The sequence below is a fragment of the Elephantulus edwardii genome, unplaced genomic scaffold, assembly GCF_000299155.1.
Source record: "Elephantulus edwardii isolate Elephantulus edwardi_28Jun2011 unplaced genomic scaffold, EleEdw1.0 scaffold00047, whole genome shotgun sequence".
Classification (NCBI taxonomy): domain Eukaryota; kingdom Metazoa; phylum Chordata; class Mammalia; order Macroscelidea; family Macroscelididae; genus Elephantulus; species Elephantulus edwardii.
The window spans coordinates 7,959,982-7,980,283 of NW_006399797.1; the positions used below are offsets into that span (position 1 = coordinate 7,959,982).

General features: G+C 37.9%; 1 protein-coding gene across 1 annotated transcript in view; it reads left to right on the forward strand.

Moving 5' to 3' along the window:
- The window catches only part of SRGAP1 (SLIT-ROBO Rho GTPase activating protein 1), a 399,631-nt gene that overhangs the window by 294,888 nt on the left and 84,441 nt on the right, over positions 1-20,302 (forward strand). Inside the window, exons 5-6 of the mRNA XM_006886050.1 lie at positions 6,182-6,364; positions 6,851-6,979. Of these exons, the coding sequence (XP_006886112.1) occupies positions 6,182-6,364; positions 6,851-6,979 (312 nt within the window). The remainder of the gene's footprint in view (positions 1-6,181; positions 6,365-6,850; positions 6,980-20,302) is intronic.

Sequence of the window (20,302 nt, forward strand, 5' to 3'; positions counted from 1 at the left end):
GATTTCTTAACATGTAAGAATTGAGATTTATTCCAAGTATTAAATTATTTTAACATGAAGTATAAGGTTAGTATCAGAAACATCTCATAGGCCTCTCTCTAACAAAGACAGGGTGGGGAAGTGTATTTGCAGTAGTTATTGTTAGCATTGTGTGTCATCAAGTCAGAACTGGCTCATAGTTGAACCTACATCAGGTTTTCAGAGGCAGTAAATCACATATAAACTCAGAGAAATGATAGTTATACAGCAGGGTTCAGGTCTTTTGTTCATATGGTTGCTATGAGTCATCTACAACTCAACAGTAGTACTTAACAACAACAAATCACATGGGAGGGGATTGTTCACCCTTTTCCTGTGGAGCATCTAGTGGATTTGAACCGCATGTCTTTGGGATTATAGCACAGCTTCTTACCACTAGGTCACCAGAGCTCCCTAGTTACTACAGAGGTTCTATAGAAAGAAGTTCATGAATGCAGTCACTTTTGACTTGACTTTATTTTTCCTACAGTAAGGGGGAAAATAGAAGGAAAAAGAAACTAAGTGAGTTGAATGGAGACTTATGCATAATATTGAACAGAAACAAATTAAAATAGGAAAGTATGTTGTTGGTGTATATGGATATATGCCTATCATGATATTTGTTATGCAAAGGCTTGTGTTTGCATTGAACCTATGGAGAAGTTGTTATTTACTTTTCACTATTTTCAGAATACTCTTTTATAAGTAAAAGCTTTTCTTTGCTTCCCTTTAGAACAGAGCACTGTATGTTGTTTTATTTTAAATATAAAACACACTTAACTTCTGTCAACAGCTAACATTTTAAATAATGCAGTTTGTACTGGCAGTCATTATCTGCAATTAGAGTGCTCAGAAAGCTTTTAGTGTTGTTCTTCCCAACTTTAGAAATTCACTCATTCTAACTGTTAGCATTTTAGAGAACAGTGGAAACCCTAGGTCAAAGTGGAAAGCTGAACAAAGAAATTTCTGTTCTGGGAATTACCACTGTGCTGGGTAGAAAATCCTCAGCTATTGTGCTAAGACACATTGTGATGAGATAATATTTATACTCTTTTCGTGCTAGTGGTAGGTCAGACTCAAATGTTTTCTTTCATCACTGCCTAGTTAATGAGAAACGCCATGCTGGCAGCCAGCTCCGTGTGCCTTCTCTTATACAAAGGCTTTTTGGTTTGGGAAGTTATCTCTTTACTCTTGGCCTTTGAATCCAAGGATAGCAAGAATTAGGAGTTCAGGTCTATTCTTTGTAATGTATTTAAAAGAAATGTTTCTCAGATACCCAAGGTTGTCTGCATTGTCATTGCATCTAAATGTGATGAGAATCATGTGTTTTCCTTTCTTCCTCTCTGTCTTAGAAAAAAAAAAAGAGTACACATAGCTAAGCAGTGTGTGTGTGTGTGTGTGTGTGTGTGTGTGCGCGCGCGCGTGTGCGCACGCGCACACTTGGGTTTTTACATTCTCTCATTTTAAGGTGTAACTGCAACCAGGACCCAAATAGTCTGTGGTTTGCCTCAGACAGGGAATATAAACAGAGCCAGGCCTTAGAAACGCAAGGTGTGTAGTAGATTCATTGACCTCGCTGTTTGCCCAGCTGCAGGGTGACTCCCTTCTCATTCTCCAGCTGCCAAGCTGCTTCCTGATGCTATTTTGTTTTTCTTTCAAACTGGAGTAACCAACCCAACTTCCCACGTAAAGGTTTGATAATTACTGAAAATACGCAACTTTCCAATTACACACAGCCCAGGAAAAGCTGCAGCTATTTTGTCATTTACTCCAGCCTCTCTTCTGGTTCAGAAGTGCCTTTAATAGGATTTGCTAGATCACATCTTAAGGAAAGGAATCATAAACTTTTATTAAAATAAGCAAAGGTGCTCATTAACCCCATGTTCCACTCTTCAAGAATAACACACTCCTTCAGAACACAGTAACCTCAAAATCTAAATAACATTGCCTTCAGTATAAAATGGGCTCAGAATATCAGATGGCTATTTGGGAATGTAGTAAAATCTACCGTCTGTGAGTAAGAACTGAATATGATTTATGAGACTGTGTTGCCACACATAACTTGGATGCTAAATTCTGGTTTCTTCCTCGATACCTCAGCTGCACTGGAGTCATCACTTCTTAAGGATGTTATTTCTAGGAAAAGTGTAATTGATTAAAAAAAAAAAAAAAGATAAAAAGATTTCCGAATTAGCACAGATGTGTAGATCTGTGTATAAAAGCAAACCAAAATTGTTTTTGAAAACAAATTTTCAAGAAGATCTCTGAAAGTCTATGGCTTTAATTCTTCTGTACCTAAGAAATACATTTTTATCAATTATTTGAGATAAAAATGTGCTAAGCACTAATATTAGCTAAAGCTTAGAGAGTTAACAACATAGGTTCCCTTGCTTCTCAAATCATCACACTGTAAATTGAGTTTCAAAAGCCTGAAAAAAATGTGAATATTTCCTAACCCTATGACTTTCTAGAAATTTGTTCTAGGAAACATGTCATAAATTTAAAAACATTTCATAGAAATTGTATAACTAAAATGATATAAAATTATAGATTCATCAGGTTGCGCTAGTGGCCTCGTGGTAAGGAGTTGGACTGCCAACCAGAAGGCAGGTGGTTGGAATCCACCAGCTGCTCTGCAGCAAAAAGATGGGCAAGTGTCCCCCAGTGTGATTTATAGCCTCTGAAAACCCACTGGAGGGTCCACTTTGAGTCCAGGCTGACATGACAGAACACAAAAACAACAGCATAGATAGAACACTGTCTGCTCTCAATTTGGTTCCCGCTTAAAGCAATCTTCCATCAGGTTTTGAAACTTTCATTTTAAATGAGATGATACTTTCCATCTTCCTCTTATAGAACCATTGATCCTCTCATTGATGGATTCGAACCACTGGAGCAGCACACCTTTGGGTTCATTATAGACTCTGCCATAAGAACTCCATTATAGATGGATATAAAAATATTACATATGGAAAACATTAAAATTTTTTGTTTATGTATTCTTAAATTTGATATATAGTAAATGGTTGTGGTTGTTGTTGTTGTTAGGTGCCATCTAATCGAGTACGACTCATAGTCATCCTATGAACAACTGGGCAGTCAGAACCCTGCCCTGTGCCATGCTCACAATCCCTGACACTTGGGCCCATTGCTGCAGTCACTGCATCCATCCATGGGGTTGAGTGTCTTCCTGTCTTTCCATGCCTCCACCTTTGCAGGCAAGATGTTCCTCCCCAAAGAATAGTTTCTTCTAGAAGCCTGCCCAAAGTATGTAAGATGAAGCTTTATCATCTTTACCTCCAAGGAGCACTCTGGCTGCACCTTCTCGAAGACATATCTGTTTTTTCTTTGACAGTCCATGAGATATTTAGCACTCTTCTCCAAGACCATAGCTTAAAGGCATTAATTCTTCTTCTGTCATCCATATGTCTTGTCCAGCTCTCAGATGCATAGCAAGTGACTGAAAAGGTCATGGCCTGAATAAGGCACAGAGTAGTCCTCAAACTGGCATCATCGTTCCCCAATAATTTGAGAGGTCTCTGTTGCCCAGTGCAAAAATTCTCTGGCTTTCCTGACTGATAGCACCAAGTGTATTGATTGTGAATCCAAATAAAGTTGTTGGCAGTTTCAATATTTTCTCCACATACCGTGATGTTGTTCACAAGTCCAGTGGTGAGAATTTTTGTTTTCTTGATATTGATATGCAATGCATATTGAAGGCTGAAGTATTTAACCTTCTGCAGCAAGTGCTTCAAGTCCTCCTCACTTTCAGCAAGCAAGGTTGTATCATCTGCATAACAAAGGTTATTGATGAGTTTTCTTCCAATCCTGAAGCCACATTCTTCTTCAGAGAGTCCAGCTTTTCAGATAATTTACTCAACATACATTTTAATAAATATGGAGAAAGGATACAGCCATGATGCACTCCTTTTTTTAAATTTTAAACCATGTAGTGTTCCCTTGCTCCATTCACAATAGCATATTTTAATAAACTTAATAGTTTAGGTATAGGTTTTGTATGAGCACAACCAAGTGTTCTAAAATTCCCAGTCTCCTCAATGTTATCCACAATTTGTTATGATACACACAGTCAAATGCCTTTACATAGTCAATAAAGCACAAATAGATATTGTTCTAGTATCCTTTGTTTTGGCCCTCCATTTGCCATCAACAGTGATATCCCTAGTACCATGGTCTCTTCTAAATCCAGCTTGAGCCTCTGGCAGTCCTCTGCTTATATTCTGTTCTAGCTAGTTTTGAATGACCTTCTACAGTATTTTGCTTGTGTATGATATTAATGATTTTTTTGGTCATTTTTACATTCTGTTTGATCACATAGATGTCCTTTATAAAACAAGAAGGAATAAAGATGATTTTTAACAGGGTTTTATTTATAAAGAAAACTTGAAATATCCTAAAAATGCCCTAATAAGAAATTAGTTAAATGATTTATAACACAATCATATAAAAAGTTGAAGCTCATGAAATTAGGTTTTACCAAACTATTTAGTAATATGGAGAAAAGTTCTGATAATTTAGGATGAGAAAAAAAATTAAAAGTTATAAATGTAGTTTGGTCTCAATTTTGCCAAAGCAAAATTATGTAAATAATTTTAAGTGAAGGAGGGGAATGTTCATATTTATTTATAGGGAAAACATTGGCAGGTCTTATGCCAGAATCTTACTGATGGTTTGTCTGGATGACTTTGTCTCATGTCTGTCTTTTTTTCTGTATTGCTTTCACTCCTTGCTAATTAACATGCTTGGTTCTTAAGACCATATTGTTAGGCAAAAATCAATAAGTAGAGGATGACCACAGCAGATCACAGTTGGAAAGATGACTGCATCATTCTGTAACTGCCAGATTATATCATTACATAACTGCCTAAGAATCATGGTCAAGCCACGCTGACACTTACTCATAGCTACCACAGCCATCATTTCTCTCCTTTTGTCCCTCAACGTTTATTACAGCTAGAGATACATCTTTGATATGCAAACTAGTCAGAATTTTACTGAGTCCATGAATGTCAAATGTCAGACAAGATAGTAAAAAAGTTAAGAATAGTTCTATTTGATTTTGACATTTTCATACTGAGAAAAATAGCAAATTTTTTTTAAAAAAATCTACATGTTCTAAAGCAGGATTGACAAGGGGATTGGAAGAAACTAAGTAAACAGAAGATATATACTGAACACCACATTGGAACAGATGAAGGAAAGAACTATTAAAAAGAAACTATTATGATTAGGCATTATTTGTATGACAGCAGTCAAGAGAAGAGGCCCTTAGCAAAGTGAACTGGGGGAGGGGAGGTAAGGGAGGAAATTGTGCAACAATGAATAAATATTTAAAGAAAAAATGTGAACTGGGGGGGGTGGATAGGGAGGAAAATGTGCAACAATGAGTAAATAAAAATCCAACTTTTCTGTAAACTTTTGTTGAAATCACAAAAAAAGGTTTCTGTGTAGTTTAAGCAACACTTAAAAATAAATTATCATTTCTGATAAAACTATATACTAATACATATGAATTTTTTTCCAAGTAATAACAGAGCATTAGTCATACTCCAAATATGTAAAAGTTATTTTGTTTGTGTTTTAGCTCTTGTTAAGAAATTGGTTGATGTTAATGAAAGTACCAATACCTAAAATAGGGGGGAAAAATCCAACCCCACCACACAAAGCCTATATGTGAACCATTTATCTACATTTTGTATCCTAACAAGTAAATGTATGACCAATAAAACCCCTCCAGTAAGGCTTATACTTACTTGTGGTTTTTTATAATTCCAAGGTTAAGCTAAGATTTATCCAAGAACAAATTATTTATTTAAATAAATACTGCAGTAGAGATTTTAGAGAAGCACATTTAAGCTTAAGCTTAAGAAAACTCTTCAAATATGTTGAAAGCATGAATAAGTCTCTATCAGTCACTTTTTCATCAAAGCCTGTCCAATTAGTGCCTCTTCCTGGCACGTGAATTAGCATATTCCTATTTGTTTTATGTGGAAGTGGAAGTACATAATTCATCTGTGCTATTGGCAATCTGGCTTTTCTCTGCCAGTTTTAAAGTAATAGTTTTACCACACACGTCATATAAGGCTCCCATTCACTTTCTAAATTACAGACATCTTTTAACAATTGGGTAACTTTTTCACAGGTGATGAAAACATACCATATGTATCATGCAGAGAGCATTAGTGCAGAGAGTAAGCTGAAAGAGGCCGAGAAACAAGAAGAAAAACAAATTGGAAGATCTGGTGACCCTGTCTTTCATATTAGACTGGAAGAGAGACACCAGAGGAGAAGCTCCGTCAAGAAAATTGAAAAAATGAAAGAAAAGGTAAGTAAAAATATATTAATGTCATCATTGTGAGGTCACATCCTATCCTTATTTGAGGTGACAATACTAAGAAAATCCATGCAGGAACTGATATGCACACCTTATAAATTTCTGTGTTTCATGCGTTTCCTCCCAACGGCATAAAAACTGTTTAAGAAACAATCCTGTAATAACAGCTGGACATCATTTAGTGTTGACCGCCAAGAATTCAGTACACATTGTAGAGAACTGGAATATTAACAAAGAGATTTTGTTGTCAATGGGCCTGAAGCCCAACTGCATTGTTATTATTCCCTATAACTGGTTTCAGTTTTATTGTTTAAATCAGACGCAAAGTGTACTTTTCACTAAAGACGAGGAGGGCCAATTATATGTGTGGAATAAATTGTTTAGATTAATAAAAACTTGTGTATCACACGTTTCTCTGCTTTGTTTTTAAAATGGCTTTGTTTTCTTTCCCAATGCCTGAACCTTCTTCATTTCCAGAGACAAGCAAAGTATTCTGAAAATAAGCTAAAGTCCATCAAGGCACGGAATGAGTATCTCCTAACCCTTGAAGCAACCAATGCCTCAGTTTTCAAGTATTACATTCATGACCTTTCTGATTTAATTGATGTAAGTATTTGGAGTTTTTGTCATTTGCATATTGAGATAAAAGTAGAAATATTATATTTTATTGATTCTAAAATACCAGCCATGATTAAAACGTTACTTTCTTCAACAAAATAATGCTGCCAATTAAACAATACCTGATCATTAAGACATTATCAATTATAAAACATATGTGAGAGAAAATGTGCATCATAAAGTCAATGAAAACTAGTTATTAAGTTCTGCAAACTTGTGAGTGTCTGAAAAACTCACCCATCAAAGGGACTGAATAATTTTCAAATTATACGGTGGAAGAACCCTTATTGTGTTAATTATCTCAAAATTTTTTCTTAGGTCCTTACTATTGGGTATTCTTGTTATAAGAGCCGTATTGTGTAATCCTTATCCTTATGGCGTTTAAAATGGCACAGACATGATTGCAAAGATCCTTACTTTGTAGTTGTGATAAACACTGGGCAGTCAAAGTGAAATGAGAAGAAACAAACTACTTTTATTCTACAAGCAGCACTGTTGACATCAGCAGTGAGGAAATTAGAAGATGAATTGCACTGGGAAAATCTGATGTCAGGGACCTCTCCAGAGTACTGAAGAGCAACACTGTCAGTCTGGAGACTAAGGAGCATCTGGCTCGGGCTTTGGTCTTCACAATTACTTGATTTGCATTAGGGAGCTGGACAATGACTAAGGAATATAGAAGAAGAATTGATTTCTCTTGAGTTGTGCTGGAGACGATTACTGAACATATTGTGGACCACCAAGAAAACTAAAATGTCTGTCCTGAAGAGGGTAAAACTAAGTTACTCCTTGGAGGCAAGGATTTTGAAACTCTGTCTCAAATACTTTGGGCATGTGGCCAGGTGGGACCAGTCCTTGGAGGAGGGCTTTATGCTTGGAAGGGAGGAGGGACAGCACAGGAGAGAAAGACCCCAGATGAGAATAATTGACACAGTAACTGGGGTAAATGGGTAGATGTATTGAAGACAGTGAGACTGGCTCAGGACAGGGCAAGGTTCAGAGCTGTTGTGCATAGTGTCGCGACAGCTTATAATAACAACCACCACCAAATATAAAATAAAAGTGATACATGCCATCAGAAAGGTACAAGTATAGTGATGGAAGCTTTCTGAGAGTTATCTACCAGGGCTTGATGCATTAACTGCTTTGTATTGATTGCCTTTAGTGAATCACATTATCTGTTATAATTTATACACATCCACTACTTTGAAGTCTATCTAACTCACAGGTTTCCAAGACTAAAAATTTTTACAAGAGTACTGTTGCTGGAACAAACTGGTATTCTAACACTGGTTAGCCATGAAACGCATAGCACACTATATCACCAGCATTCCACTGTCAGTCCCTCCGAATGAGGATTTTCTCATTTTCACTTACCCTCTTCTTTATCAAGCATATTGTCCTCCTCTGGGAACATGTCCCTCCTGTCTAAAGTGTATGAGACTAAGTCTCACTGTCTTTGCTTCTAATTACCATTTAGGCTGTTTCTCTCCCAAGAAAGATGTGTTCATTCTTCTGACATTTCATGTTATATACAATATTATTGGCTAGCAACATAATTCTTTTCTTCTTTAGTCTTCTTTATACATTAACTTTCATGTGTATATAAGGTGATTTAGTAAAAATAAAACCCAAACCAACACAACACAGAATGTGTCTTATGTCAAATACACCTTAATCCTTAAACTGACATTCTTGCTCTTTTGCACATTAAACAACCCTTTGCAGAAGATTTACCCAATGTCATTTGATTTCTCATTCTCATAGGCATTGTTTGTGGATCTAAGTAAAATAAAATCTTTGACAACTTTAGCCTTTCTTCCACGTATCTTTAGTTTGCTTATTAGCTTATTTGAGAGGTCTTTTGGAGATTCTGTGTTGAAGTGTAATCCAATAGGCTTTGGCATTTGTCAGTAAATTTTTGAAGTCGTCTGTGTTTTCAGCAAGAAAGATTGTGTCATATGCATACCACAGGATTTTAATTACTTTTATACCAGCTGGCCAACTGACTGGAAGAGATCCATATTTATTCCCATTACAAAAAAAGACGACCTGACAGACTGTGGAAATTATCCTACAGTATCATTTGTGTCACTCACAAGCAATATCCTGCTGAAGATTATCCAGAAATGACTGGAAGAGTACATTGACAGAGAACTACCAGAAATACAAGCTGTATTTAGAAGAGGCCATGGCACTAGAAACATTATCGCCAATGTCAGGTAGATCTTGGCAGAAAGCAGAGAGTACCAGAGGAATGTCTATCTGTGTTTCATTGACTAAAAAAAGAAATTTAACCATGTTGATCACAACAAATTGTGGTTAACCTTGAGGAGAATGGGAATCCCAGAACATTTAGTTTGTGCATATGTGAAACCTATACTTGGACCAGGATGCAGTGCTCAGAATAGAGTAGGGAGACAATGCATGGTTCAAAATCAGGAAGGGAGTACTTGAGAGATGTGTACTGTCACCATACCTTTTCAATCTATATGCAGAAAAGATCATTCTGGAGGCTGGACTCTATGAGGAAGAATGTGGCATCAGGATTGGAGGAAGACTCATCAACAACCTACATTATGCAGATGGCACAACCTTGCTTGCTGAAACTGAGGTGAGCCTGAAGTGCTTGCTGCAGAAGTCAGAACTTGATTATGGATTGAAGCTCAACATTAAGAAGACAAAGATTCTTACCACTGGACCAATTGGCAGCACCATGATAGATGGAGAAGAGATTGAGGTTGTTAATAATTACAACTTGCTCAGCTCCACAATCAACTCTCTTGGCACCACCAGTCAGGAAATCAGAAGACAAATTACATTAGGTAAATGTGCTGTCAGGGACCTTTCCAAAATCAATGATATTGGTCTAGAAACTAAGGTGCATCTAATCCAGGCCATGGTCTTGGCAATTACTTGCTATGCATCAGAGAGCTGGATCACGTCTAAGGGAGATAGAAGAAGCATTGATACTTTTGAGTTGTGGTGCTGGAGAAGAGTCTTAAACATACCTTGGACCACCAAGAAAACAAATAAGTCTCTTTTAGAAAGAGTTAAACCACGTTTCTCCTTGGAAGTGAGGATTTTGAAGCTCCATCTTACAAACTTTGGGCACGTGACCAGGATGGATTGATCCTTGGAGAAGAATGTCATAGTTGGAAGGGTGGAGGGAGAGCACAAGAGGTGAAGACCCCAGATGAGATGGATTGATACAGTGACTGGGACAGTAGGGGTTGGTATGTAGGAATAAGTGAGACCGACACAATACAGGGCAGACTTCAGGGTCACTATGAGTCACAGGTGACTTGGCGGTACATAACAACAACCAATCCTGAAGCCATATTGTTTTTGTGTAGTCTATCTTCTCAGATTATGATAAGGATCAGAATCACGGTATGGATTGACTAATCAGGGTGAAAGGATAGAACCTTGACACATTTATTTCTTGATTTTAAACCTCATGTTTGGTTTTAATGATTGCCTCTTTATATAAATGTTCCACATGAGCATAATTACAGTTTCTAGAAGTCCCTTTCTTTACAGTGTTTTCCATAATTTGTTATGATCCACACAGTTGAATGCCTTTTTTTAATCGATAAAACATAGGTAAGCATCTTTCTAGTATTCTCTGCCTTCAGCTAAGGTCTGTGGGCAGGGAGGGGAGTATTTTATGCCTTTTCTGTTGTCATTACCATCACCAAGGCCATATTTCCCAACTGTTAATCCTTCTTGAGGAGCCCTTAGGTGGTGTAAGGTGTTGTGTTGTGAGTTACAAGTTTGGCAGTTCGAATTTACTTTCTGCTCTGTGTTGAAAGATGAGCCATCTCCTCTCAGAAAGATTCCCTGCCTCGGGACTGAATGGGAGTTCCTGTGAGTCAGAACTGACTTGATAACAGTGGGGTTTGCAGCTTTCTTTATTTCCAACTCTCACGTTCTAATCATCAGTCATTTTCAGTGCATCTTAATTGCTTAATCTTAAATGTTTAATCAGCCTCAGATTGGAAAATTTGGTAAACATCTCCAAATTTCTTCATCATTGGCATTGTTGTTGATTGCCTTTCAGTCGAGCACGACTCATACCGACCCTACAAACAAAAGGCCTGAAGCCCCTCTACAACTATCGACATTTATCAAAGTTCATAGAGTTTCTGGAGGCATGTTGTTTAGGAAGTGGATGACACTCCTGCTTTCAAACCTTTCATAGTATGTTATTGTTGTTTTGTGCCACTGAGTCACCTGTGACCTATAGCGACCCTATGTACAGCAGCTCTGAACCTTCCCTATCCTGAGCCAGACTCACTAATTCTGACACACCAACCCCCATTGCCCCAGTTACTGTATCAATCCATCTCATCCGGGGTCTTCCCCTCCTGCACTGTCCATCTACCCTTCCGAGCATGATGTCCTTCTCCAAGGACTGATTGCTTTAGTGGAATGGAATTCAAACATTATTTGTTGTTGTTGTTGATTCCATACAAGTCAAGCACAACTCATAGTGATCCTATGAACAAAAGGCCTGAAGCCTTTCTATAACTATTGACGTTTACCTGTTTGAATATTATTAACCTGTCTTCTTCTAAGCCTCTCAGTATTACCCTATCACTGGCAGTGTTCTACTTCAGGAGAGATTCTGAAATCTGTGCTTTTTATGGTGAATTCTTCCTTGATCTTCTTCTACAGTGTCCTTCCTGGCATAATAAATCTTAGGATCTTTCCCTTGAAAATGGCTGTCTGTGCCTATGATATTAACCACACTTTCCATTTTGGTTTTATAACAGTTGGTTTTCCAAGATTCTTCTTTTATACAGTCTATATTCCATTATTAAATATTGTAGAAATTGATTATTGGGTCTCCCTTCCTAGTCTGTCATAGTCTGGAAGCTCCACTAGAATTGGCCAACTGTTAATCAGGCTGGTATCTGACATACCAGTGACATAGCTTCCAGAGCTGCAGCTGCACACAAGCCACCACCTTCTATCAAACTCATGGACAAGTGGGAGCAATGTCAAGCTCTATGCTAATTCATTTTCCTATAAATAAGTTCATTAAATATGCTAAGTAATTTTTATTAAAAAATATTATTGAACTTTTCAAAGGTCATCCTTAAATTTAAATGGAAACAGTTCTCAAATATTATACCCTAATGAATTAAACATGAAGTTTTCAAGAAATGACATGTCATTGTTTCCTGGTCCTATTTGGTTGAATTGAGCCTCTTAGTGACTGTAATGTATATGCTTACTGCCTCAGTTTCAAGCAGTCAGAGGGTGAGTATTTCTCTTCTAAAATGGCTACTTATTTTGTAGGAATCTAATTTGCATATATAGTGCTGATCCTGAAAACCATTAAACTTGACCTTACTGATAGAAAAGAAACAAATTGGTTATTATGCAGTGCTGTCTAGAATCTCTTATGCTTTGTGAGTTTATTTAACAGAATCTCTTTTCTACTGTGCTATCTAATAATAATTGCTGTTGTGTTAATAATAACTAGGAATATTATTAACGTAATTACATTAAATAATGTAAGATGTATTAAAATATTAATACCTTAATAATAACTGAAAATATTATTAAGCCTCCAGTGATAAAAAAATCAAGGCAGTATATAAATGTATAATCCACAATCTTTTTTGTGAAATGACATTGAAAGCATTGGAAGTATCTTCATTAAATGAAAGCATTATAAGTCAAATAATTAACATTGAGACCCTTTATTTAACTACCTCCACTTTCCCCTTACTCATTTCAATATCTATTTCTTATAAATTTTATATGACAGACGATAATGAATGCCTTATTAAGTCACCAAAAAATTTGTCATATGCCCATTTCATAAAATTTCTATTTTGAAACTACCCTTTTATAATTATAGAAGCAGTAGAAGTACATTGTGGAAAACCAGTAAGTACTGACAAGCAAAAATAAGGCACTGCTTTATCCTTGCCTCCCAAGAAATTACTGCAGAAATCTAGACTTCTCCTATGGGGACTGAGTCACTGGGTTAATAGTGTCCACATGACATTTTTTAGACCAGAAAGAAAGTAGAAAATCCTGCTTTATAGATAGCTTTTTGAACTGCCTTTCAGTAGTTCCCCCCCCCCCGCTTTTTCTATATGTAATTATATTTCTGATGAATGTTTACACAGCAAATTAGATCCGCTTTTAAAAACTCCTGTACATATTGTTTGGTGGCGTTTGTTAGGTTTTGGACAATATGTAAGCATTCTCATTGTTTCCATTTTAGTCATTCTGTTTCCAGTCATCTAGTTTCTCTGCCCCCTACTTACTTTCTTATGTTTGCTTTAGGGTAACTGTTTAATTTGATCACACCATATATGGTGTTTTAAATGTTGCACACTATATACAATTACTATTGCTCATTTCATAAGCCCTTTTGTTATTTTTACAAATTCTAGTGCTGCTTTCTCCCACAGCACCTGAGCAAGTATTCTAAAGCATTTGTAATCCATGAGTGCTGTTTCATGATCTCTGTTTATGCCTTGCTTTAATTTGTACATTACTTTGGAGCTGGAAGGGTACCTCTTTGCTACTATTATGGAATGGTGCCAGAAAATAATCCCTTGTTCCACCTAATTTTCTTGGCAAAGTTATCTATCGTGTGTTTTATTAGCCATTAATGCAGAATGAGGTTGAAATTAGATTACATCCTATTCCACATGCGATCTTTATTTTATCATTTCTTAATAATCACTGTGGTGAAACTTTTGGCTTATCTCTTTCTCCTCCCCCCATGGACATGGTGTTTAATTAAAAAGCAGCTTATTTGGAGTCCAGAGTTATTTTTTAATTAGTTTTACTTTTCTCTGTACTTAATGATTATTATTTATTTCATGGATAATTATTTACCCATGAAAATCTACCAAATATTGTATTCCACATTAGACCTGTGCCCTTACTAGGACGATTACAGCGAGATCATGTTAAATGGGTTAGGAGATTGTAGTGATCATGTAAGCTGCTTTAAGCATGTTTTTGTCCCTTTGTCACAGAAGGAGTTTAAAATTTAAATGACCCAGAAGTATATATAAGTTTGGCAAAGGATATCTCTATGTTGAAAATACTTTCATGAGTATAGTACAGTTGCTATTGTTGTTTTGTGCCATACAGTCACCTGCAACTCAACTCTGAAACCTGCCCTATAACTGAGCCAATCTCATTGTCTCCAACAGACCTAATCCCATTGTTCCAGTCACTGAGTCAGTCCATCTCATCTGGGATCTTCCTCTCCTGCATTGTTCCTTTACCCTTCCAAGCATGATGTCCCTCTCCAATGACTGGTCCCTCATAGCCTTGTGCACAGAGTATGTGAGACAGAGCCTCAAAATCCTCACCTGCAGGAAGCAGCCTGGTTTCACCCTCTCCAGAACAGACCTATTTGTTCTCCTGGCAGTCCATAGTATATTCAACACTCTTCTCCAGCACCACAACTCGATGGCATTAATCCTTCTTCTATCATCCTTAGGCATTATCCAGCTTTCTGAAACATAGCAACTAATTGTGAAGACAGGGTCCTGAATCAGGCACACCTTAGTCTCCAGACTGACATTATTACTTTTTCAGTACTCTAGAGAGGTCCCTGATAGCAGATTTTTCCCAATGCAATTCACCTTTTGAATTCTTGACTGCTGGTGCCAAGAGCATTGATTGTGGAACCAAGCAAGCTGAAGTTATCACCAATCTCAACCTCTTGAGAAGAATGGGTACCCCAGAAAACTTAATTGTGCTCATTGAAATCTATACTTGGATCAAGAAGCCATAGTCAGAACAGAGCAGGGAAACACTTTATGGTTCAGAATCAGGAAAGGTGTGCATCAGGGATGCATCCTATCTCCGTATCTTTTCAATCTATATACAATGCAGATCATTCAGGTTGCTAGACTTTATGAGGAGGAATGTGACATCAGGATTGGAGAAACACTCATCATCAATGCCTTATGCAGATGACAATGCCACAAAACAGTGTAGTAGAACACATAAATAATAGAGCAAAATTATGAAAATCTCTTAACCATATCCAAGCACTTTGAGAAAATGATTCATTGAGCTTGCAGAAATCTAGATAAATTGGCATGACATAATTCACAGGGACAATATCCTACATCCTACATTGGTGAGTAGCACCTGGGTCTTAAAATTTTGCAATTGGTCCTCTAAGATTCGGTTATTGCTCTCTTCTCTACCTGTCTGGAATGAAGAAGAGTGAAGAAAACCAAAGACTTAAGGAAACAATCCCAAGAATGAATGGACCGCACTCCCTCAGTCTTCGCTACCTTGAAACCAGAAGTAGAGGATGCCCCACTACCACTATTGACTGCTCTGGTTGATGACACACAAGCTCCTACAGTGAGCAGGAGAAAATGTGGAACAAATCTCAAAATCATAAGAAAATACACCAGAATCACTAGTCTGATACATGTTAGCAGATTTTGTCAAAGACTATCACCCTTAGACACCACTTAAACCTGGAATCAAATCTGTTTTCAGGAATCTTTGAAAAAAGGACACTTTGCTGGAAGAGGTAGAGAGGGTCAGGAAAAGAGATGAAGACCTTCACAAGATGGATTGGCACAGTAACTGTGACATGGGCTGGAGCATGGTAGAGGTCAAGAGGATGAAACAAGATAGGGCAGAAGTCCCATGATGTGTTGTTCATAGGGTCATTATGAGTCAAGGTCAGCTCAAGGGCACCTAACAGCACCCAACCACCAGAAATCACCTTTCAGCATTCAGATCAAATACGAATGGAGAAAAGAGTACAACCCTGTTGCACAGCTTTCCTAATATGAAGCCATGCAATGTTCCCTTGCTCTGGAGATGCAGTAGGCCATAAGTAAGTATTAAGCCTAGTCATTGGATGAGACAGTTCTCCTATTTCTTTCTCTGTGTCAATTCCTATCACATAGATACACCATTTTGGCTATATCATTGCTTAAGAGAGGACTGAAAACACTTCTTGATAAATGCTTGGCTACATCCTTAAAGAACAGCAGGAATTAAATTGTTAGTTCAGTTTGTCAGGAACACAGACATGGAAACAGGTGTGCAAAAAAGTTTCTGGAGACATTTAGACATCTGTTGCAGTCCTATGTGTAGGTAAGTTTTCTAAAGTGAAGAACTGAAAACTTAGAGAGGAAATTATTGAAGGAAAAAAAATAGAGTTTTTCTAAAGAAATTAACTTTCTTCATTTGACATCTTATGTAAAAAAACTCTGAACTTATCTATTTTTGGTCTTTTAAAAGCTGGCTACAGTCACGTGAAACCTCTTTATTTAGGCTATTAAGTTTGCTTGGGTGACAGTATTTTTCAAGCACTCAAAATAAGGATTGGACTGAGTCTACCAAATATCCTTGGCTTTGGAGTGGTTAAAGCTATTCACGTTGAAAGCCAGAGCTAGGATGGGGACACAGGTCATGGAAACCTCCAAAAAGAGGCAGGAGTGATGAAATAAAGGTACAAGACCTCTACCAAAGAGTTGCTACCCTTTCCATTCTCGTGACTCCTGCTTCATTGTCAAGTCCCCTGGAAGCTTGTGGCTGTGTGGCCACCCACTGGACACTTCTAGTGCTTTCCTGACTGAGGACTTAGGCTCTTCCTGTTTTGGACACCTGTACATGGGATTTGTTTCTCATTCAGTTCCATAATTGTCATAATAACTGAAGGACTAAGAAGCCCTCGTGGCTTAATTGTAAGGAGTTGTGCCTCAAAACCAAAGACAGGTGATTTGAATTCACTGGATGCTTCGTGAGAGAAAGATGGGAGCAGTAATTTACAGCCTCTGAAAACCTGCTGGAGGGTCAGCTGTTGGTTCTAACTTAAGGCACGTAACAACAACAGTCTTAGAACTAACCTTCCACTCATCTAGGACTTCCTTTGTTATGGATTTTATGCAATTGAGAAAAAGATAAATGGTCCCCTTTGTCTTAGTTATGTGAGTTTATTGTAACAGAAATTACACAAGTAGATCGCTTCAATGAACAGTAATTTATTTCCTCATTATTCAGGAGACTTCAGGTCCAAATTCAGGGTAAGGCTCTTTCTGTCCTCTCTGGGCTTGAAGACAGGGACAGAGGACAACTTTCATCTTCTCCAGCCTTCTTCCCCACATTCTCGGGAGACCTCCGTGTAGCATCTGTCATTTTTTCCTCATTTGTGCTTAATGTCATCTGTGTCTAATTTTGTTCTTTTAGATCTCAAAAGTGATTGACTTTAAAGAATAAATAACAAATGAAACGGTATTCCCAAATGGATTCTATCCACAACTTTAGGAATTAGGTACTATTTACAGCACATATTTTGAGGAGACACACTTCCATAGCCAGCATCCCTGAGCAAATGTGACCCAGTTAAACCACCACTGAACCCACCACATTTGCCTCAGCCAGCCCATTAGCCCCTGAAACAAGATGAAGTGCGTGTCCATCTCCAATACCTAGGTCTCATCTGCATTTTGATAATTTTTGCAACTCTTTTTGCCTGAGGAAATTAGCTACTCTGATGCTTTAGGCTAATGCCTCATAAAATCTATCTTGGCAGCTCATGGGATATTTAAAAGAAAAAAAAATTGCTATTTCCAACAATTTTTCCTACCCTAGTTTTAATCCATAATTTATGTATCCATTCAGAGTTTTTCCATCCATCAGAACAACAGTGCTTTGTTTCGATGAAATATTTTATTGGTTTCTTATGTATTTTCATCATTCAATGCACTTGGTTATAACTCAGCTCTTTGTGCTGAAGCTGGCTTTTCATGTCATCATTAATAATTCATAAGCTCCATAGAATTACTTGAGGCCTTTTTAGCCAAATATCTTGAATCTTAACATATCTTGTGTCATTTCAGCTTCCAGTGTAGAAAGGGGAAAAAAGGGTTGTGCGGCAGGCTTTGCTATCTCAGGAGACCTTGAGTAGAATTTCCCCTCATTATTTCTTTTCTTTTTAAAAAATAAAATTTTTCTTTTATTTCCCCCCCATTATTTCTTTTTCACTTTATAGATGCCTGGGCAATCTAGAATGTAAAAAATGCTGCGTATCAGAAATGACAATATCATGCCAATTAAATGACTGTAGCACTCAACTCATTGCTTTCAAGTAGATTCCCACAGACCCTCCACTGATCTTCCCAGGCTGTAAACCACAATCAGAAGAATCTGCCCATTTTCCATTTGCGGAGCTGCTGGTAGATAAGAATTGCCAGAGAAGTGTAGCCTGCAGGTTGGCAACACAACTCACTATAAACTACGTTACCAGAGTTCCCTTTGAGCACCTTACAGACTGATACATGGGTTAAAAATTCAAAATGAATTTTCTAACTTCATGACAGGAAACTTCCTAAGTAGTACTTAAAGTCCCCAACTCACTTGGAGGGATTCCAGGTTGGAGTGACCTGTGCGCTTCTCCCCAGCCGATTCCAAGATTCCAGAAACACGGGGACTATCTCATTTCCTTCAGACCTACCATGTCAACCTGGCCAAACAGGACTTGGAAATACACAACCAGTGCTTTCAGAATGCTGCTATTTATTCCCAAAGAAATGACACCTTGAAATTTGAGACGTGAACTATTTAAGTCTGGAGTTAACTGAGAACTTTTCCAGAGTCCTAGGTCAGTTGTGTACTGTAGCCCTCAGATTATGAACAAATTCCTATCCTACGTATCTCTCTCAGTTGGATTTGTGTGTGGTCTGGACATTTTGGTCCAATTTATATCCAAGATGTTTGTTTTGGTATATAAAAAAAGTGTGTATATGTATGTATGTGTGTGTGTGTGTATATATATATATATATAATGTATACATAAAGAATATTTAAAAAGCACTCTGTAAATGTTCATTAAAATTAATAAAATAAAATTTTTAAAAAGAAGCACTTCTAGATATATTAAAACACTTTTGTAATAATAATACACTCAAAACTCATTGCCATTGAGTCAGAACCATAGCTGACCCTGCTGGTTCCCAGTAATAACTGGGAACTACTTTGTGATCAATATAAAAACATTGTTGTTGTTGTTGTGATGTGCTTTTAAGTTGGAATCGACTCCTGGCTGACTCTCCAGCAGGTTTTCAGAGGCTGTAAATCACACAGGAGGAGATTGCCCATCTTTCTCCTACCGAGTCCCTGGTGAATTCAAACCACAAGACAGGAGCCACCTTTGGGTTAGCAGCAGAACTCTCTATGGACACATCACCCAAGCTCCCTTAAGACAATAGAAATAAAGTTCAACCAGGGTGCTCCCTGGAGGCAAGGATGGTAAGGTTTCATCTCACATACTTTGGGCATGTTGTTGGGAGGGGCTAGTCCTTGGAGTAAGACTTACTGCTTGGAAAAGTGGAGGGTCATTATACAAAAGGAGACTTTCAACAAGATGGATTGACACAGTGACTGTTAACAGTGGGCTTAAGGCTATCAGAGATGGTGACAGTGTTGCAAGATAGGATAGGTGTCAGATCTTCTGTTCATCAAGTCAGCTGTGAGTCATCGTTGACTTGAGGGCACATAACAACAATTCTGAGAATAAAGGGAGCTCTGGTGGCCTAGTGGGTAAGGAGTTTTGTTGCCAATCTAAAGGCATGAGGCTTGAATCCACCAGCTGCTCAGAGGGAACAAGACGGTGAATCTCCTACCATGTGATTTACAGCCTCTGACAACCTGCTGGTAGAGTCAGCTATAAGTCAATTCCAACTTAACAGCACATGACAAAAACAACAACAATAATAATAAAAAATGTTTTTCTATTGATCACAAAGTACTGACTAATTGTTCCTGGGACCAGTCCATGAACTTCTTTAGGTAGGATACTAGTGGCTGTGGTTGGCTGCTGCCACAGAAGAGCTAGACAAGATCTGTGCTATAGCAACTTGCAGGCAGGTCAACCTACATTGCCTGACTGTGCCACGATGTGCCACTACAGGCAGACTTTATAGGGGTGGGCACAGCCCAGACCTCAGACAGTGCAGAGCAAAGTGTGACTCTACAGCAGTGGAGAGAGAACCCAGGCTGTGCGTGTGTGCCCTTCTGCCGCTGCCTGCCTGCCTCCCTTGCCTGAGTACTTATCTTTGTTCCGGCTCTGTCTTCCAGGTCTCCTAAATGTCACATTCTTTCTTTCTGCTTTCCCACCTTATCAGTTTCACAAGGGATTGCAGCCTGAGGTGAGACAGAACTCAGAGGTAGAAACTGGCAGATTTAGACACCTACCTTGTTCTTAATAAAACCCTGATACTGGTTCATTTAGTGACCCTGGTATTTTAGGAGGGTTGGTTGACTCTTAATTATGATTTTATAAAAATA